This window comes from Lynx canadensis, chromosome B1 (genome assembly GCF_007474595.2).
Source record: "Lynx canadensis isolate LIC74 chromosome B1, mLynCan4.pri.v2, whole genome shotgun sequence".
Taxonomy (NCBI): domain Eukaryota; kingdom Metazoa; phylum Chordata; class Mammalia; order Carnivora; family Felidae; genus Lynx; species Lynx canadensis.
In genome coordinates, this window is record NC_044306.2 from 66,805,952 (window position 1) to 66,826,754 (window position 20,803).

General features: G+C 35.6%; 1 protein-coding gene across 1 annotated transcript in view; it reads left to right on the plus strand.

The window, feature by feature from the left end:
* The window catches only part of FSTL5 (follistatin like 5), a 774,595-nt gene extending 755,218 nt beyond the window's left edge, over positions 1–19,377 (plus strand). The window contains 5 exon segments of the mRNA XM_030312812.1: positions 16,895–17,034; positions 17,037–17,153; positions 17,156–17,253; positions 17,255–17,496; positions 17,498–19,377. Of these exon segments, the coding sequence (XP_030168672.1) occupies positions 16,895–17,034; positions 17,037–17,153; positions 17,156–17,253; positions 17,255–17,496; positions 17,498–17,591 (691 nt within the window). The 3' untranslated portion in view covers positions 17,592–19,377.
* The last annotated feature ends 1,426 nt before the right edge of the window (positions 19,378–20,803 follow it).

The following is a 20,803-nucleotide window of genomic DNA, read 5'->3' on the forward strand; positions in this document are numbered from 1 at the left end:
ATATTATTCAGTGGTCATCAAGATAAGTGTAGTTTTAGTTCCCTTCACCTATTTCACCCATACCCCCCCCCCAACTCACCATCCTTCTGGTAACCATCTGTTTGTTCTCTGTAGTTAAGAGTCCATTTTTGGTTTGTCTCTTATTTTATCTGTTTGTTTTGTTTCTTAAATTCCACATGAGTGAAATATCATATGGTATTATTCTTTCTCTGAATGACTTATTTTGCTTAACATTATACTTTCTAGATCCATCATGTTGTTGCAAATGGCAAGATTTCACTTTTTATTATGCCTGAAGAATATTCCATTATATCTTCCTTATCCATTCATCTATCAATGGACACTGTATTGCTTCCATATTTTCGCTGCTGTATATAATGCTGTAATAAATAAAAGACTGCATATATCCCTTTGAACTAGTGTTTTTATATTCTTTGGGTAAAAACCCACTCTTGCAATTACTGGATCATATGGTAGTTCTATTTTTAATTTTTTCAGGAATCTCTATACTCTTGCACAGTGGTTGCACCAGTTTGCATTCCCACCAACAGTGCAGTAAAGGGTTCCTTTACTCCACATCCTCCCCAATACTTGTTTCTTGCGTTCTTTATTTGAGCCATTGCAACAGGTGTGAGGTGATATCTCATTGTATTTTAATTTGTATTTCCCTGACGATGACTGATCTTGAACATCTTTTCATGTGTCTGTTGGCTACCTGTATGTCTTCTTTGGAGAGGTGTCTGTTCATTTCTTCTGCCTATTTTTAATTGAATTATTTGTTTTTGATGTTGACATGTATAAGTTCTTTATATATTTTGGATACTACCCTTTTCTCAGATATGTCATTTGCAAATATCTTCTCCCATTCAGTACGCTGTCTTTTAGTTTTGTTGGTTATTTCCTTTGCTGCACAGGTTTTTATTTTGATGTAGTTCCAATAGTATATTTTTGCTTTTGTTTTTCTTGTTTCAGGAGACGTATCTAGAAAGATGTTGCTATGGCCAATGTCAGAGAAATTACTGCCTGTGCTCTCTTCTAGGATGTTTATGGTTTCATGTCTCATATTTAGGTCCTTAGTGAATTTTGAGTTTATTTTTGTGTATGGTATAAGAAAGTGATCAAATTTCATTCTTTTACATGTAGCTGTCCAGTTATTCAACACTATTTGTTGAGGAGACTATCTTTTTCCCATTATATACTCTTGCCTCTTTTTCTTGAAGGTTAATTGACTATATAATTGTGGGTTCACAGTCTGTTCATTTATTTAGCCACTTAGTAAGTGCATATTCAAGATTGAAACATTAAGCAATTATAATGAGTGCTACCTGGGCTTTTTATCCAGACTTAATACATACTCTTTTATTTCTATCAGCACATAGAAATATGATATATTTTTTTTACAAAAGTAGACTATTCTCTTTGAACAAAGATGGCAGACTTTAAAAAATGAGCTAATTCAGTCTCTAAACTTGATCAAAAAGTGAAACTTTGGGTATATTTACCTTCAGTGCAAGCATGGGCTTTGTTTATTTTCTTATTAATGGTTTAATCATATCATCCATACAATATTGTGCTTTTTGTTATAACTTCACTGAATGAACATTAATCCTAAATTAGTGTTTTATATTTTCAACATGTGTACTCTATTGCATCAAGTGTCTCTATTACCATTTACATATTCATTCATATATGGTCTTTTTGGTTGCTTACATATATTTACTACAATACAGAATAATATTATGAGTGTATTTATACACAAAGCTTCATTCCTGTTTATTATTGTTTTCTCAGGATAGTCAACTAGAAAGTGAATTACTACTGAAAAGGGTAGAAATATGTGAAAGATCCTTCATGCTAATTACTAAATATTTTCCACATGCAATTCCACTGTTATTAGCAATATAAGTGCCAATTTCATTGAACACTCTTTACCATTATATATTCCTAATTTGTGAAATGAAAATGATGATTAGAGACTAAAATGTCTCTAATTTTCTTTAGTTGAAAACTTATGTAGCTGCTTGTTTTCTTTATATATTTTGAAATATATGCAATATTGAAACCATCAAGAAGTTTATATAATAATCAGTACTCCTTTTATAAGCACTCTTAGAACTTTTCTCTTTAGAAGATGAGACATATTGCTGAATAAACTTTCAATCCATTTCTTGAAACAATTACACATAAATGCATTAAAATATCTAGTATTCTTTTAAATCTGGTATGTCTTCTTTAAAAATTAACCATTTTGGGGGCGCCTGGGTGGCGCAGTCGGTTAAGCATCCGACTTCAGCCGGGTCACGATCTCGCGGTCCGTGAGTTCGAGCCCCGCGTCAGGCTCCGGGCTGATGGCTCGGAGCCTGGCGCCTGTTTCCGATTCTGTGTCTCCCTCTCTCTCTGCCCCTCCCCCGTTCATGCTCTGTCTCTCTCTGTCCCAAAAATAAATAAACATTGAAAAAAAATTAAAAAAAAAAATTAACCATTTTGGAGAGACCTCTATGTCATTTGTCAATAACCTATCATTTGTATAGCTGCAAGATTTTGTATAGTGTGAGATTTCTTTTTTTGGTTGTTCATAGTGTATTTAAGCATTCCTCTACTGTTTGACATTTAAATTATTTTTAAATTTCTTTATTGCAACCAAAGCTGCAGTGAATATCCTTACGAATGTTACTTTGTGGTCATTTATGAGCATTAATTAAGAGGAGATACTGAGAGATGTTATTGCTTCATTAAAGCAGAGTCATATTTTAATTTTAAAAGGTAACATCAAATCATTCTCCAAAAAGCCTAAATTATCTATGCTTCTAACAGTAGTACATGAGAACGCCTATTTGATCAGATCTTCACCAATGTTGGATTTATAATGTTTATTTCCTTTTTTATTTTTATTTTTTTAACATTTTATTTTTGAGAGACAGAGAGAAACAAAGCATGAGCAGGGGAGGGGCAGAAACTGAAGCAAGCTCCAGGCTCTGAGCTGTCAGCACAGAACTGATTCCAAAGCGGGGCACGGGGCTCAAACACACAAACTGTGAGATCATGACCTGAGCTGAAGTTGGATGCTTAATGGAAGGATCCACTCAGGCTCCCTGTTTAATTTTTTTTTAAGAGAGAGAGAGAGAGCGAGAGAGAGAGAGAGCGCCAGAGGGTAAGGGGCAGAGAACGAGGGAGACAGAATCCCAAGCAGCTTCCGTTTTGTCAGTGAAGAGCCTAACTCAGGACCCAAACTCAGAAACTGTGAGATCATGACCTGAGCTGAAATCAAGAGTTAGGTGCTTAACTGACTGAGCCACCCAGGCACCCCAGAATCAGTGCTGGTTGTAAACACACTTTATTTTTGTTACCAATGGATTGGTGAAAATAAATACCACATTTTTGGGGGGGGGGGTTAAATTAATTCTCCCCCCCTCACATGAGGAATAGCTATTTGTTTGCTAATTTTTTTTAACTTCTTGCTTTTTTGATTTTATTAATTCATTTGTAGTCAGAATATTGAATTCTTCTTTTATATTTTGCTCATTTTATGGATTGCATTAACCATTGTTCATTTTTAAAATATAATCACCTTTATCAAGCTTCACTTCTAGACTTTAAGAATATGGGGTTTTTCTTTAAAAGGTATCATCTTCCCCAATATTTAAATTGTTGATGCATTTAATGCTGTTATTATACTGTTGTTTAATACCAATCTTTTAATACTATTTAGTATTAGTGTAATTTTAATTCTTTCACCTCTCTAGGTATTATTTTACACAGAAAATGAGTTATATATACATTTTTCTTATTAGATAGGTGATTATCTCAACATACAATGTAGCCTATATCTTCTCTACAGTTTTAATAAACCATTATTATTATTATTATATTTTAACTTTCACATAACACATATGTCTGCTTCTGAAATTTTTATTCTTTCCATCAATATTTTTATGTATTGTTGAAACACCACTAGATTAAGGCCAATTTTGAAATATATATTTTATTTTTTTAAAATTTTTTTAATGCTTATTTATTTTTTTAAGACAGAGAGAGACAGAGCATGAACGGGGGAGGGGCAGAGAGAGAGGGAGACACAGAATCCGAAGCAGGCTCCAGGCTCTGAGCTGTCAGCACAGAACCCGACACGGGGCTCGAACTCACGGACCCTGAGATCATGACCTGAGCCAAAGTCGGATGCTTAACCGACTGAGCCACCCAGGCGCCCCAGGAATATATATTTTAAAAATAAGAGGAAAGTACTAGCCACTGCAATGATAAAAATGAAGACTTAATTTGGTTAGAAAGAGGAGGTAAAATTATCCATCTATAAAAATGATATGACTGAATATAAATAACAGTAGAATATAGGCTGGAGACTTAAAACAAAGTAATTCAAAATGTTAAGGGGCACAAAATTAATATCAGAAATTAATAACTTTATGCATATGAATGAAACCAATCAGGAGATATAATGGAAAAAGAATCTATTATTATTAGCAAGTAAAAGGTAAAATATCTATGAATATACCCAAGAAAAATTAATTTTTCTTGATACAGCAATTAAAAATGAATCAAATTAAAAAATAAATCAAATAAATAGAAATACATATCATATTATTTTAAAAATGTTAAAACTCAGTTACTATGTAAATTAATAAACACCTCATATATCAACATTTTAATTTTTTTAGTTTATTTATTTATTTTGATAGAGAGAGAAAGAGAGATAGTGCGTGGGGAGAAGGGGGAGGAAAAGGGTAGGGAAGGAAGGGCAAAGAGAGAATCCCAAGCAGGCCACTCTGTCAGCATAGAGCCAGAGGCGGGGCTCCAACTCAAGAGAATCCTGAGATCATGACCTGAGCTGAAGTCAGAAGTTAGATGCTTAACCCACTGAGCTCCCCAGGTGCCTCATCAGATAAAAGTTCTAATCATGTTCTAACCTGATAAACTGAAAAGTTTACGTAACATCACACACACTCAGGCACACAAACACAGATACACACACACACAGACACATACACACGCACTCACTCAAATAGCCAATAAATTTTGAGAAAGAAAATTGTTAGATTCATTCTCCTGGATATTTATACATATTATATAGGCTCAATGAATAAAATAGTGCAAAAAGTATGAGGAAAGAGAAAGACTGCTTAAAGAAACAGAACATTCAGACATAGACAAAATGCATGTAGGCCAACAAGTGACACTCCAAATCAATGGGAAATGATGGACTATTCAGTAAAATAGTGCTAATACGTAACTATCTTAAGAATAAAAAAAAATGAGGGGGGCCTCAGTCAGTTCGGCTCAGGTCATGATCTCATGGTTTGGGAGTTTGAGCCCTGGGTCAGGCTCTGTGCTGACAGCTCGGAGTCTGGAGCCTGCTTCAGATTCTGTGTCTCCATCTCTCTCTGCCCCTCCTCCACTGACTCTCTCTCTCTCTCTCTCTCTCTCTCTCAAAAATAAATAAACATTAAAAAAAAAATTAAAGAAAAAGAATTAAAAAAAATTGAGCCATTACCTTATATGATAATTTTTTATGATAATGATCTCCAGTGAATCCTATCTCCCAGTATCAATGCTTTTGGTGACTCTCCTTGCACATTGCCCCTAAGCATGTTATTTCTTTCCAGGAACATAAGCAAACACAAGTGAGGCAAAGGCTTGACAGGAGCTTTCCCTCTTAGAATGTTGCAGTCACCTTTGATGGAAGTCTTGTGAACATCCTTGAAGGACAGAAAACCACATGGAGAGAGGAAGGCTCATCCATCTCAGGCTTTCTTGCTAAGTTCAGCCACCAACCAACCCACCAATTTAATGAAGCCACATGAGTACACTTATTATTAAGGAAGTGATTAAGTAAAATATGGTGGATATTACTATAGGTTTCCTATGAGTGACTATAAAGCAGTATAGTAATATGCAGAGTAACACGAATATATCTTTAAAACGTAGTGCTGAAAGAACAAAACCACCGTATGAGATATACACCACTTCGTCATTTATATGAATAAAAAATGCAAACAAAACAAAATAAAACAAAGTCCTCCCCTTTCCCTTACTCTGCATACTGAGAACATATACACAGATTAAGAAAATTTTAAAAATTACCAAATACAGGTAAATTTCTAGACATATTTTATAAACTTTTAGCCTGTTAAACACAAATTACTCATGCACCTTCACCTAAAGAAAATGTAAAAGTAATGGGAAAATAATACAACCACTGGTATTAATCATGTACATAACTTTTACCACAGATTTCTAACTTAGTTCTGCTAATTTAACAAAGTACCGTGGACTGGATGGCTTAAACAACAGAAGTTTATTTCTCGTATTTCTAGAGGTTGGGAAGTCAGATATCAGGCTGCCAACACGCTCGAGTTTCGGTCGCGAGCCCTTTCCCTGATCTGCAGATAGCTGCCTTAACCTGTGTCCTCCCATGGCTGACAGTGAGAGAGATCATATCTCCATGTCTCTTAAGGGCACCATTCCCATTAAGGAGGGCTCTACCCTCATGACCTAATTTCCTCCCCAAAGCTCCACCTCCAAATAATATCACATTGGGGATTAGACCTTCCACGTACGAATTTGAGGTGTGGGGGAGACACAATTCAGTCATAGCATTCCACCCCTGATTCCTCAAATTCATGTCTTTCTCACATGCAAAATGCACGCATTCTATTCCAACAGTCCCAAAGGTCTTAACTTGTTCCAGCATCAAATCTAAAGTCTAAAGTCTTAACTAAATGTCATCTAAATTAGATATGGGAAAGACTTTGATTCACACTGAGGCAAAATTGTTCTCTAGCTGTGAACCTATGAAATCAAATATGTTATGTGCTTCCAAAATAAAATGATGGTGCTGGCATAGGATAGACATTCCACTCCATATGGGAGAAATAAGAAGGAAGTGGTGAGTAGTCCCAGACAAGTCTAAAATTTAGGAAAGCGAAACTCCCTAAGATTTTAAGGCTTGAGAATAACCCCTTTTGACTTGATGTTCTGACTTCCAGACCCACTGCAGTGGGTGGCCATGTCCCTGCAGCTCCGTAGGGTGAGGGTTGCACCCCCAAGCTTCTGGGTGATGTTTTGTCTCTTTCAAACTGAGACTGTAGCCCTCATGATCACTGAATCACCTTGGAGTCATTTTTTTTCCTTTATCTTGAATAATAATGCATGTTCACAGATAAATAGCTGTGTGGGAGGGGTGCCTGAGTGGCTCAGTTGGTTGAGCGTCTGACTTCAACTCAGGTCATGGTCTCGCAGTTCATGAGTTCGAGCCTCGCGTCTGGCTCTGTGCTAACAAACAGCTCAGATCCTAGAGCCTGCTTCAGATTCTGTATCTCTCTCTCTCTCTCTCCCCCCTTCCCCTGTTCATGCTCTGCCTCTCTCTGTCTCTCAAAAATAAATAAATGTTAAAAAAAAAAGTTTTAAAAATAGCTGTGTGGGCTCATCCCATAAAATTCAGGACATCTAAGAGCTTTCCTTCATTCCATCCAGTCTCCATCCCCTTCAGTTCAAACTGGCAGTCTCCCTGCAGGGGTGACTGATTAGTTCTGTGGTTCACACTATGTTAACCTCCTTATTAAGGGGCTGGTCTTCCCCACCCTTAATGTTCTTTTCTGAACAAGCATTTCCTTTTTTTTTTTGTATTATAGACAGGCTAAAATTTTTACAAATATTTATGTTTTGGGTCCTTTTTGCTTAACAATTCTCTCTTTAATTCATTTATTTCTGCTCTCACTTTACTATAAGTATCAGGAGAAACCAAATCACTCTTTCAACACTTGGCTTATAAATCTCAGCTGATTATCCAATTTCATCGTTCTCAAGTTCTACTTTCCATAAAATGCTAGAACACTACCGTAGTTTAACTAAATTCTCTGTCAATTTACCGTAAGGAAATGCCTTTCTTCCAGTTTCCAATAACACATTCCTCATTACCATCTGAAAACTCATCAGGGTGGCCTTTACCATCCATATTTCTACATTCTGTTCATGATTATTTATGAATTCTCTAAGAAGATGAAGGCTTTCTCTCCAGCCCTCCTCTTTTATTTCCGAGCCCTCACCAGGAATGTCTTTAGTGGCCTCTACACAGCAGTATTGAGTCTTTCTAGCATGCACCGCAAAACCTTCCAAGGCTCTATGCCTTACCCAGTTCCAATGCTTCAGCCCCATTTCAAGAAATGTAGAAGCACCTCTCTGATAAGACGTTTGCTTTAGCCAGTTCAGGCTGCTTTAACAAAATATCACAGACTGGCTGGCTTAAGCAATAGAAATTTATTTATCATAGCTCAGGAGGCTAGGAAGTCAGAGATCAGGATGTCAACATGTTTGGGTTCTGGGCAGAGCCCTCTTCCAAATTTGTAGACTGCCATCATCTTACTGTGTCCTCACGTGGCAGAGATAGCAAGAAATCTTCTCTCTTATGACTCTTCTTACAAGGGCACGAATCTAATCCATGAAGGCTCACCCTCACAACCTAATTTCTTCCAAAAGGCCCCACCTCCAAAACAATGGGGATTAGGGCTTCGATACATGAATTTGGTCTGGTGGGGGGACACAAACATTTATTACACAACAATTACTGAAAATATTTACCAGTAACGAAAGGTAAGAGACATTTTCTAAAGCTTTACCAGAAATAAGAAAGTGCTATCTAAAGAAGCATTTATTTCAGGTGGAAAAAAAAAAAATCAAGAATGTTCCTTCTCCCCAGCGCCTGAGTGACTTAGTTAAACATCTGACTCTTTAGCATCTGATCTCTACTGAGGTCCTGAGATTTAGTCTAGCATCCAGCTCCGGGCTGAGCATGGAACCTGCTTGGGATTCTCTCTCTCCCTCTCCCTTTAACCTCTGCTCCTCTCCCTCTCTCTCTGTTCCCTCCTCTCTCTCCCTCTCTCTCTCTGTCTCTCTCTCTCTCTCAAAATAAATAAATACACCTAAAAAATAATGTTTCATCTCCCAGCTTGGAAAGTTACACAATTTTTCTTTATCAGTTATCAAATGATTCCAATTAGAAACTAAATATAGGAGCACCTGGGTGGCTCATTCGGTTAATCTGTTAATCTCATGATCAGGTCATGTTCTCTAACGGTTCATGAGTTTGAGCCCCACATCAGGCTCTGTGCTGACAGTTCAGAGCCTGGAGCCTGCTTCAGATTCTGTGTCTCCCTCTTTCGCTGCCCCCTTCCCACTTGTGCTCTGTATCTCTCTCTCTCTCTCTCTCTCTCTCTCTCTCTCTCTCTCAAAAATAAATAAATTTATAAAAAAGAGACTAAATGTATATGTCACATGTCACAATCCTTACTTGATGTAGCTCTGTATATTCACTAGAATTCATTTTTTTCAAGTCTCTTTGGCCAAGGGAATCTGTGGCTGCTGCTTTGCATTTCTATCCCCCGGTACACACTCTAGCCTCCACTATCTTGCTTTCTATCCCAGAAGGCTGGATACTATGGCTTCCGGTTGTTTGGGCCAATGAAAAGCCTAACTGGAGATTGCATGAAGAAGGAGCATGAGACCAGAGTATAGAATCCACCCTACCCTCCCACTGCTTATTCCCCCACTCCTCCCACCCCATGTCTGCTGTTTTGTAAGCAATCAGCTGTTTCTTTAGATCAAAGGAGACAGATACTCACAAGAGGCACCTCTCTATATAACTCCTTCCTTCCCAGATAAAGTAGTGACAACAGCCTTATTATTACTCTCCCCATATTACTGCACTGTCTCTTGTGACCAATTTCTATTTCACTGTAAACAGACTCTTTATTGCACCCTCCTTGATTTATTCTAATTGAAATTTATTCCTTTCCTTCTGGGATCCAGACTAATATAAACTCTCTCTTCAAGTGAAAGCCTAGCATAACAGAAATGTAAATTAGTAGCTGAAACAGGGATATAACTATATCCATCCCTTCTCTCATCTTTGAAGAGGCTCCCTAAACACTTTTTGAAAGTCAGGGCATACAATTATAAGCACCCCACTGTTTGACTATAATTACCTTAAGGATAGGAATCATTTATTTCCTCTCCATTTCCTTTATAAGGTTGTACAAAGTGTACTGAACATAGCAGGATGTGAATAATATTGAATTTGGTCATACAGTATCTAGAACCCAACTCATGACAGACCCTAGTTCCTACTGAATCTTTTTCTCACCCATTATTTCTTTCTTGTAGGTATGCAATGGATACTTCAGTAGTATTTTTTATTAACAGATTTTGCTCTTGCCTTTGTTTTACTTTCCTTTTGTATTTCCACCTTTATATTCACAAATTATTTCTTTCTTCTAATTACTAACTCCATTTCCACTCTGGCATCCCTGCTCCATTTGTCAACTCCTGCATAAAACATATCCTAATCAAAAAATGGGTAAGATTCAAGAGGCTCTTATTTTCAGATTTTCATGTTTTTCCAAAACCAAATTGAAGAGCAACCAAACTTTTAAAATGCCATCTGAAAGCACAGGTGTCAGTGTCAGGGTGTTTTGTTTTTGTTTTTGTTTGTTTTGTTTTTTTTTTCCCTAAGTTTTTCAGCTCTTTTTGAAAAGAGGTTGAGGACTTTGGTTTTTGAAACATGTTCTGTAGTATATATGGTGTGCACAGAATTCTTAATAAATCTGTTTGTTTGTTTATTTATTTATTTTTTTAATGTTATGGACACTAGAAGTGATAGACCTCTAGACACTGTATTAATTCTATCAAGCAATTAGACATCGTGATATACTGTAATCAAATTATGCATTTATGTTTTGATTTGGCCTAGAAGAATCAAACTTTCTACAGGTCAGAATAATAGGGTACCAGAGAGGGAAGAAAATAGGGAATTTAGTATTCCAAAACACATTCCATTTTTTAAAGGAAAAATTTCTAAAAGTGAAAGTAGGTGAAGTAATGTTAAAATCTTTACTATAGAATTTCTATAATATACTTTAAAAAGGCAGGCAGGAGGCATCCTGTGGTTCATTCTAGCTTTTCCAACCTATGTTTTGAAAACAGAAAACTTCAAAGTAGTACCATTTCTCAAACGCATCAAAGCATTAGGTCTATTCAAAAACTGTCCTTGCCCTAGTTATAAATCTCTACTAAATGTGTCAATTTTATTTCTCTGTGCTTCCCATATCCCGAATATGAATGTGACTACTATTTATGAACAGGTGTGTTTTACTGAGCTATTTATGTGAAGTTCAGATAAAAACTAAATCCTCTGGTACTTGAGTAGGAACAGCATCAATCTTTTCTTACAAGGGTCAGTCTGGGATAATAGAAAACAACTAAATATAAAGGAATTCATAAACTAGTGAATAATGGCTCATGTCAGATTTATGCTTTGCGCCCATGAAAACTCTCTGTCAGCTGTTACACAATGGAAGATGTCATTTCAACAGCACATTGTATATGTGTTTATATTAATTATACGGAGAGGAAGTTATAATTTTTGTTTCTTATCATCTGTTAAGCATCTCTTACCTTCCAATTTAAAAAAAAAACAAAAGGTACTTATTATCCAATTAAAAAAACAAGGTACTAATCCTGCCCACTAATATTATGAAGTACTAATTATGATAAGATGTTTTGGATGTGCCTCAATACAACTAATTCCTAGGGCTGTTGAAATTATTCTGCTCTATTTCAAAGAACATGGTTTCTATTACTGAGACATCAGTAATAGACATCAGTGCTGTTTTTACAACAGGATAGTGTCTGATGAATCCGATGCCCAAATACATCCAATCTGTACTTACAACTTCCCCTTTACATTCATTGATACACATAGAAATACTTGTTTTAAAATCTAAGGAGGTGTAGGGACACCTGGGTGGCTCAGTTGGTTAAACGTCCGACTTCAGCTGAGGTCATGATCTCACAGTTTATGAGTTGGAGCCCCGCATCAGGCTCTGTGCTGTCACCTCAGAGCCTGGACCTTGCTCTGGATTCTATGTCTCCCTCTCTCTCTGCCCCTCCCCCACTCATACTCTGTCTCTCTCTATCAAAAAATGAATAAACGTTAAAAAAAATTAAATCTGGGGAGGTGTAGATGGTAGGGTATGAGGAAAGAAGTCATGTAGGAATGGAGAGGGAGCATCAGGGACACTTCCCAGCTTGTAGTATGGGGCGGGGGGGGGGGGTGATCTCACTGGGTAAATACTAAAAGTCAGCAGTAGGGCAAGCTGTTCAGGTGAGAATCTATGAGGACTCTGGGGAAAGGTGGTATTAAGACTCAGGAGATAAAATAATTGTTATTCTGCAAATCTTATGAGTTTCTTTCACCCCAAGCTTTGGATTATTAACATTCTTGGCACCGACCATGAAAGGTAATACAGGTTATTAATTGTAATTCTGAAATTCCTTCAGTAGTATCTCAAAAAGCAGAATAGGGGCAGACTAACTAACACGGCAGATGATGTGAGGTGACAATAACTGGAAAATTGCTCTGTGAGACTCTGTGATCAGACTCATTTGGGAACTGGGTGAGACATCTGGGGAAATCAAACATTACTCAAATGCAAAAAATGCAGCCTGGTCTTGTGGGATGTGGAGGTCTTTGAGCAGCTCTTTATTCGGCTTCATGGTATTTCAGCCATGTTTGTCTCTAAATATCTGTTCTTTCCCCTTCTCTGCCAAATAACTTCTCTTGCAAGGCTCTTGAATTGCCATGACATAAACTCTGACTGCAGTTCTCTGTGTCTTTAGACATCCGTGTCCTAAAGCTGCCTACAAAATTTTCTTTTAGTGAATTTCACTTTTAGTGAAAATTCTTGAGTAAGACAGGTATCTGTTTCAAATCCCATCATCTATGCCGACGTCAAAATCACCCAGCACACCATGACTCAGTGCTCCAGGCCCTCAACTGAAACAGCACCTCCAAACAAAGGAGTGAGCTGACCTCCTTCGTTCCTAACAATGTGAGAGACTTGGTTTTTGGGTGAGGTGTGTTCCAGCCATAGATCCTGTTGGCACAAGTGAGAGCAAGAATAAAAATGTGAATTTCTATTGTCAGTGCGATCTCGCTACATAAGTAGAAAAATCTTGCCACATTTAAGTAACATGTGCTTATTTTAAAAGCTGGGAAGACTGGGTACCTGGGTGGCTCAGTCAGTTAAGTGTCTGACTCTTGATTTCTGCTCAGGTAATGATCTCATGGTTTGTGAGATCTCTTTCTCTCCCCCTCTCTCTTACCCCTACCCCACTCTTCTCCTTCTCTCTCTTTCAAACAAATTAAAAAAAAATAAATAAATGTTTAAAACTGGGAATACGGCTATGTAGAAAAATCAATAATTTGTTTTTCTTTTCCCATTTATGAATTATAACAATCTGCTGTCCCACAGGAAATATATTTGATTGACAATAGGAAAATGATGTTAGTTACAGTGTAAAGCATAAGCAAGTTCTTTATTAAGGATGTACTGTTTGCCTGTAAAACACACATTTCACTTTTATCCTCAAAGCAAGTAGTACTTATCTTTTTTATGCTTAATGAAAACATTGAAACTCATGGAGTCGAGGACTTTATGCAAAGTCACCTATCTATTACCTTGAAAACTGGATCATGAGACTAAATCAGTCTGCGACTGAAACCTTTACATCGTCCAAAACAAGTTCTCTTGTATGAATCAGTTCAGGACCTCACCTTAAAGTACAAAAGCAGTAATTAAAGTGAACTTTTTAAAAACATCTATAATGAACTAGATTGATTACACTTCAGAAATTTGGGAAAAAAAACATGGCTCTAATTCTCCTCACCAGCTCCAACAACAAATCCACACAATGCCGCGTGGGAGGTCACACTTTCCTAGGTTTATTAATTTCCTAGTAAAAGAAGTGATTCCGAGAGTAAGTTTACCTCTCATTTCTTACAGTCTGGAACTTCCTATACACATTCTGACAATATTAGACAAACTATGTTAGGCCTAGTACTGTGCAGGATTTATATATACTAAGCAGGCATGAAAGCTGAGAGCCTCGTAATATTAATCACAGACTAATGAACAGTGGGAGATTTCTGAATATCAATCTGTACTAGAGGGAAATTTTGAATTAGAACACCACTTCCTACAATAAATCAGTAGTGAAAATTGAAGGCATTCTCATGCATCTGCTTATGTAGCTAGATCTCTAGTCCTAAAGGAGCATGCAGCATGGATGCCAAAATAGATGTAATTTTATCACCCCACATGGAGCTTTTGCATTTTTAACGGGACCATTTTTTTAAAATTTTAATTACCTCCAGAAGAGGCCGGATTGTATCACAGAAAACTTGAGTGCATTCTTTAGTATTAGAGTTTAAAATATCATGAGTAGTTGGAGCTTTCTCATTCTTCTTCATTAGCATTCAAAAACCATTGCCAAGGGACTGGAAGACTCAAGGTTAAGAGAGGAGCTGAAATGCCAAAACTTGATTGGCTTATTGCTTTTATAAGTGTGAATGTTACTGCTTTTGTCTCTGGGCACATGTACAACACATAACATAAAAAAGACGATATCTTCCATTATTATTCAAAATTTCATAAATCATAGCACATACATCATATACACACTTGCATATCCTTAATGATTATCCATTAATGAAAAATATCCCTTTACATAATCAAAGTTAATTATTTATTAAGAAAGTAGGAGAGTGGAGAGTGATATCTAGGATTTTACAGGTTTTTGATGTTGACAAAAAACAAAGGGACTCAGTTTTCAGTTTGAGGTTTGGTTTCTTTTCTATTTTTAATATTCAGTAGTATTTAAGAGCTTTGCTAGGTTATTAATATTTTAGTGGAAAACTAAGAAGTGTTTTTTAATAATTTAATGTTTCTCATATCAGTTATTAAACTAAAACTAAAACTTTATCCTAAATAGGTATGGTATGAGCTGTCTTTACTGAAATGACACATAGTTATTAAGGACACAGGAGAGAGAAGATCCAAGGAAATAGCCGAAATAGTGAATGTCATTCTGAAATACACCAGAAATGTTATTTTCAAAATGATTACTTTATTCCATCTCGTGTAAATAGAATAAGTGATAATTACTAAATTAGTCATAGTATATGCAGAATGATAAATTAAACATTAATCACTAAGTTGTTCATTTTTTATTAATCATTTCCTAGACTCATTAAAAGCAGGGAGAGATATGTTGGTCCTTAATATATTCCCAGCACCTTGTATTCGGTAGATGTTCATAAATGCTTAAACTTTTTTTTAAAAAGGATTAGGTATACATTGTAGTTTTTCTTTGTATAGATGGAGTTGTAATCTCTCTAAGGACAAATATCTCTTCACCAATGTTCAAATATAGCGAAAATTACAATATGGTTTCCCCAACCTATATAATATGAGAACATAGAAGCAGTTACAACTTTATATCCATTTCAGTAAAGTATTTGTGCTTATGCACTTGCTGCTTTCTACAATTACAACACAGGACTGATGTTTGACAACATTCATTATCTTCTCTTATGATATTAAAGATGAGTGATTTATATTTTTGAGTTTGCCATGTGCTTATATTTGAAATTTTCAGAATCTATTACCCAAATGCACTATATGTATGTGTTATCTGTGGAAATGGTCTTTTTACATAAATAAAATTTTGTGTAAATATTAGCATATTGAAAATGATTCCTGCAGGTGACACATAACATAATGGTTATCATTAGAGTTTTTGTTGTTTTACATTGTCACAAGTCATCTTACTTTTTTTTTCATTTATAAGTACAGTCAGTGTAATAATAGATGCCTTTTTTTATATTTAAGGAGTTTTTGAAATATTAGGATGTCTTTAATCATATTTAACAAATAATAACATATTATTAACAAAAAAATAATAACAATATTTTAACAAATACTAGGTTGTGTTTAATCAATATTATTAACAAAAAAGTAGAGTTCTTTTCATTTGACCAGCATTGACCAGTATCCTTTCGATATAATTTCGTATAGTAGCCCCCATCTCATTTTACCTTATTTAACTTACTTATTTTCATAAGAACCCACTGGTCTAATGGGTCTCAGTTTAAAAATACATTTACATTCATCACAGGGACTTATAATAATTTGTAGCGAGTATTCCAGACAAACGCTGTGAAAAATGTGAAGTAGTTAAGAGGACACCAAAACAAATAAGAAATATTTACTTTTAAATGAACTTTAACAGAAGATATCATAAATCTTTAAGGTTATCATTGTTCAGTATAAGATAACCAATATAACTTAGATATACCACCAGAAACAATAACAATTTAAGCATAGCAAGGTTGAAAAATGTAACTTGTATTTAAAACTTATAAAAGTGTTAAAATCATAAAAGTTGTTAATCAAAGTAATCCTAAAATCTAATAAATAGAAGTTTAATAGTTTCTAGCAAAAAAAAAAAAACTTCATTTATTAAGGTAGTCCTGTAAAGTTTATTAAAATGAGAAAGTAGAAAGTGGTGGATAATTGTCTAAGTAGAGATGATTGTCACATTTTTCTGTTGGTCATGAGACAAGAAGGAAATGAAGTGAGTGAAATACCTATGTATTCAAGTATTTTATTATTGCTGACTTTAGTAGCAGTAAACCAAACTTGTTCAATATCAGGATTAGAGGCACACAAGATGATTTTACTTTTTTCCCCCTGTATGGTAAAAGTAAAATTTGTTGTTCCAATTAACTAGATATATTGCTTTTAATTATTTTGTTTTCTACACCATGAGTTACAATTGTTTAGCTGTAATGAAGGAATGACCCAGAGAAAGGAGGAGGGTGGCAAAATTTTAAAGTTTAATTCTAACACGATCGTGACACAAATTGCTGCATAGCCTGACAATGTGTGGACTTGCGATGGCCCTTTCCACCTGCCCACGGCACATTTCATATGGGATTACTGCTCTGTAGTTTCCTGTCTAACTCTGGTTTTCATCTTTTCAGGTTTGGATTTATTCTTCACAAAGATGAAGCTGCATTACAAAAAATTGATCTTGAAACCATGTCATACATCAAGACAATTAACTTGATGGACTATAAGTGCATTCCTCAGTCATTGGCATATACACACTTGGGAGGATACTACTTATTGGCTGCAAACCTGACAGCACTGGGGCAATTCCACCACAGCTTATGGTGGACAGTGTAACCGACTCAGTCATTGGATTCAATAGCGATGTGACGGGCACTCCATATGTCTCTCCAATGGGCACTATCTTGTCAGCATTAATGATGTGAGAGGTCTTGTAAGGGTCCAGTACATTACCATCCGAGGAGAAATACAGGAGGCTTTGATATTCACACAATCTGCACATATCTGATCTGGCATTTCAGCCATCCTTTACTGAAGCTCACCAATACAACATTTATGGTAGTTCAAGCACACAAACTGATGTGCTCTTTGTGGAGCTCTCCTCTGGGAAGGTTAAGATGATAAAGAGTCTTAAGGAACCACTCAAGGCAGAAGAATGGCCTTGGAACCAGAAGAACAGGCAAATCCAGGACAGTGGCTTGTTTGGTCAGTACCTGATGACACCTTCCAAGGACTCTCTTTATACTAGATGGACGACTCAATAAGTTAAACTGTGAGATCACTGAAGTTGAGAAAGGAAATACAGTCATTTGGGTTGGAGATGCCTAGAAGCCCTATTAGATAATTATTGAATGAAGAGTTTTCCAGTACATTGCACTTAACCCATTGTTTAAATTTGCAGCTTAACTTTTCAAGATCACCCTAGTCAAACATAAGTTACTTGATAGACCCAAATCAAACAGATTTTTTCTTTTGCAAAGATGAACACAAGTAATATTGGTTGACTGGAAATATTTAACACGACATAATTAAAAAAAAACTAGATCAATCACAAGATTCAATCTAATTACATTCAAGCCAACAAAGTAGAAATTTAAACAATTAAAAATAACTGCAGGGAATTTCAGATGACTTTAAGCATTTCATTTTGGAAGTGATTTATCTATTATTTTTTCTCGTCTTTCGGTATGCTTAAACTAGAACTCAAAAGGTATTGTGGAACCTTAAAATTCTTACTTCAAAATATTCTGTCCCATCCACTGTTTATAATTTTGTGCCTTGAAGGGAATGTCAAAGAGGAAAAAGTAGGCTGAAAGCTGCATACTGAACACCCTCATAACTACAAATCTTTTGTCATTAAAAGAGAAAAGTTTAACAGCTCTTACACCAAATCCTGTCTTCAGCATTGGTTTAAACCTCAACGAAATATCATTTGAAGGCATAAGTTGGCCTTAGGTCGTACACCAGTGACAAACTCTATTTAATACTTACTATATGGTCTGCAGCATGCTATGGAAAATGAGGAGGAAAGGAGGAAAAATAATTATGAAAAAATGTTTGCAATGTATTCTCTATCATTTGCTTTTAATCATTGGAGTGCATTGTATTTTTAATGCAAGTGTGTCTGGGATGTCAACTGCTTACAAATGTTTATTAGCAGAATCGATTCCTTTCTTTTCATGTAGTCCAGAATTGAATCAGCAGGAACTTTCAGTTTTAAAAAAGTAGTACCATTTGTATCTGCTTAGAGTAAACCTCATATGGGGAAATTAACACCAAGAATGATGAATATTAGTGGGTTAGGAGAATTAGTAGCAGAAATTGGAAATAAGGGGATAGCTCCTCAGTGGTGAGTAAAGACATACTTCACTATTGCCTTGGCAATTTAAATATAACTCATCAAAGAACTTCATTCCTTAAGAACTTCCTAAATAACTTCTGCTCAACTCCTACATAATCCTTAAATGACCCCCTCATTAACTGTGTGCTATGGTTTGAAACCTAACTAATCCTCTTATTTGAGAAACTGTATAGAAGTAAAAATTATTGCTTCTTTTTTTTAAGGGCAAATAAAAGGCCAGTAGACGTGGATTAAAACTAGAAAGTTGGTTTACTGAAATAAGCAGATAATTATCTAGGCTTAAAGTAATAGCTTACATGTTTGGAGAATCTTTTTACTTATTTTTTTTAATTGTTGCTAAAAATGCTAATGGGCTGTTGAAATGACCTCCGTTTACTGAAGGTAATCCAATAAGGTCTTTTTTAAATACAAATTTTACTCAAGTTTAAATTGTATAAAACTGCTTAGAAACCTGAAATTTTATAGTGTGTAATATCTTATGTATATATAGCATCCTGAGCTGTGTGATACAGTAGATTTCTTCTTAGCTTAAGGAAACATTATGGGAGGTAGATTTAATAAACAACAAAGATCAGCTTATGTTTCTACTTACCTGCTTTCCTTTTTAGCGATTTTCTCCCTTGTGAACATGAACCATATAAAGTGTCTAATGATTTAATGTAAGTCTGTCTCATACATCCTTCTTCAGTAGCTTACACCATGTGGATGCTCTGTCTGTAGACACTGATTGATAAAGGAGAATAAACCTCTTAAATTTTAACGCTTGAGTTCAGTCAGTGTTTTAATGCGCATAACAGTGTTTTGCTTTGTTTTCCTCCACGTGCTCAAACATAGTCTGGTACTCTGCATTATTTTGAAAATTGATGGGATGAGGTAGAGGGCAAGTAAGTAAAGTGAGAACAATCAAAAAAAGGTAATTTAGTTTATCTTTTATAGAAAATGTAAGTTGTATTGCAAATAATGATGTCAGTGATAATGTGGGTATGTGTAAACACTGAAAGTTTAGAAAAACCAAGTAAAATTATGAGATAACTGCACTAAACAAACAAACAAAACAAACAAAAAACACAACTCTATCAAATAGCATATTTCTACTAAACAGAGTAAAAGTGAAGTGATAGCAGTGAAGGGCCCTGGAATGAGAAAAGGTGTGGTGAAACAAAGAATGGGAATATGATATGGGAGGCCTTGACTGACTGAAACTGAAGAAGTAAATGTTTTATGTAAAGAAGGTGATATTGATAAGGTAAGAAAAGTAGGTTATGATCAGATTTGGGAGGGTGGGGAGAGGAGAAGAAACCAATGTAAAGAGTTTGGACTTAATCCAGACAATAGGGACTCAATAATTTGAAAACAGAAATGGCAGTGAAAACAGCACTTTTAGAATTTAATATTATTATTTTTTAATATTGTAAGTTTATTTGAGAGAGACAGAGAGAGTGAACGGGGGAGGGGCAGAGAGAGAGAGAAACCCAAGCAGACTCCACACATCAGTGCAGAGCCTGAGGTAGGGGCTCCAACTCATGAACCATGTGAGATCATGACCTGAGCCGAAACTGGGAGTCAGATGCTTAAATGAATGAAACCACCCAGGTGCCTCTAGAATTTATTATTTTTAATGGAATGAAGAGTTGACTGAAGAAAAGGGAAATTGAAAAGGGAAATTAGAGGAAGAGGTATCAGTTGAGAGGCTGCTGCAATAAGGTGAGTTTATAGTTTTTAATAAAGAGAATTAATTTGAAAGTATATATTTTGAAACAAGGTGTATTAAGGAACCAGACATGAAATGCCAACTGAATAAATATGGGTCATAAAAAGAGGTAAACATGACCGGTTTTAAATACATCATTGATAGAAATAGGAAAGCCATGAGGAGAAACAGATTTGGGTCAGAAATAAGAAACTAGATAAAAGGCAAATTAACTGAAAATATTGGGCAATGGAATATATTCCCCAGAGAAGTGTCAGCATGTATGGCAAACCAACTTCCATTTAATTATATGAACGTAAAGTTGAAGCATTTTTAAAAAATGCAATTTAGAACCTTATTGCCTTCAGATTCCCACTCAAAAATTCCTCACAGGGTTTTCTTTGAGAAATAAGTTAATTTGACTGGATTTTACATTCAGTAGTAAAAGATTTACAGGATGAACAATATGTTTAATCATATATAACAATT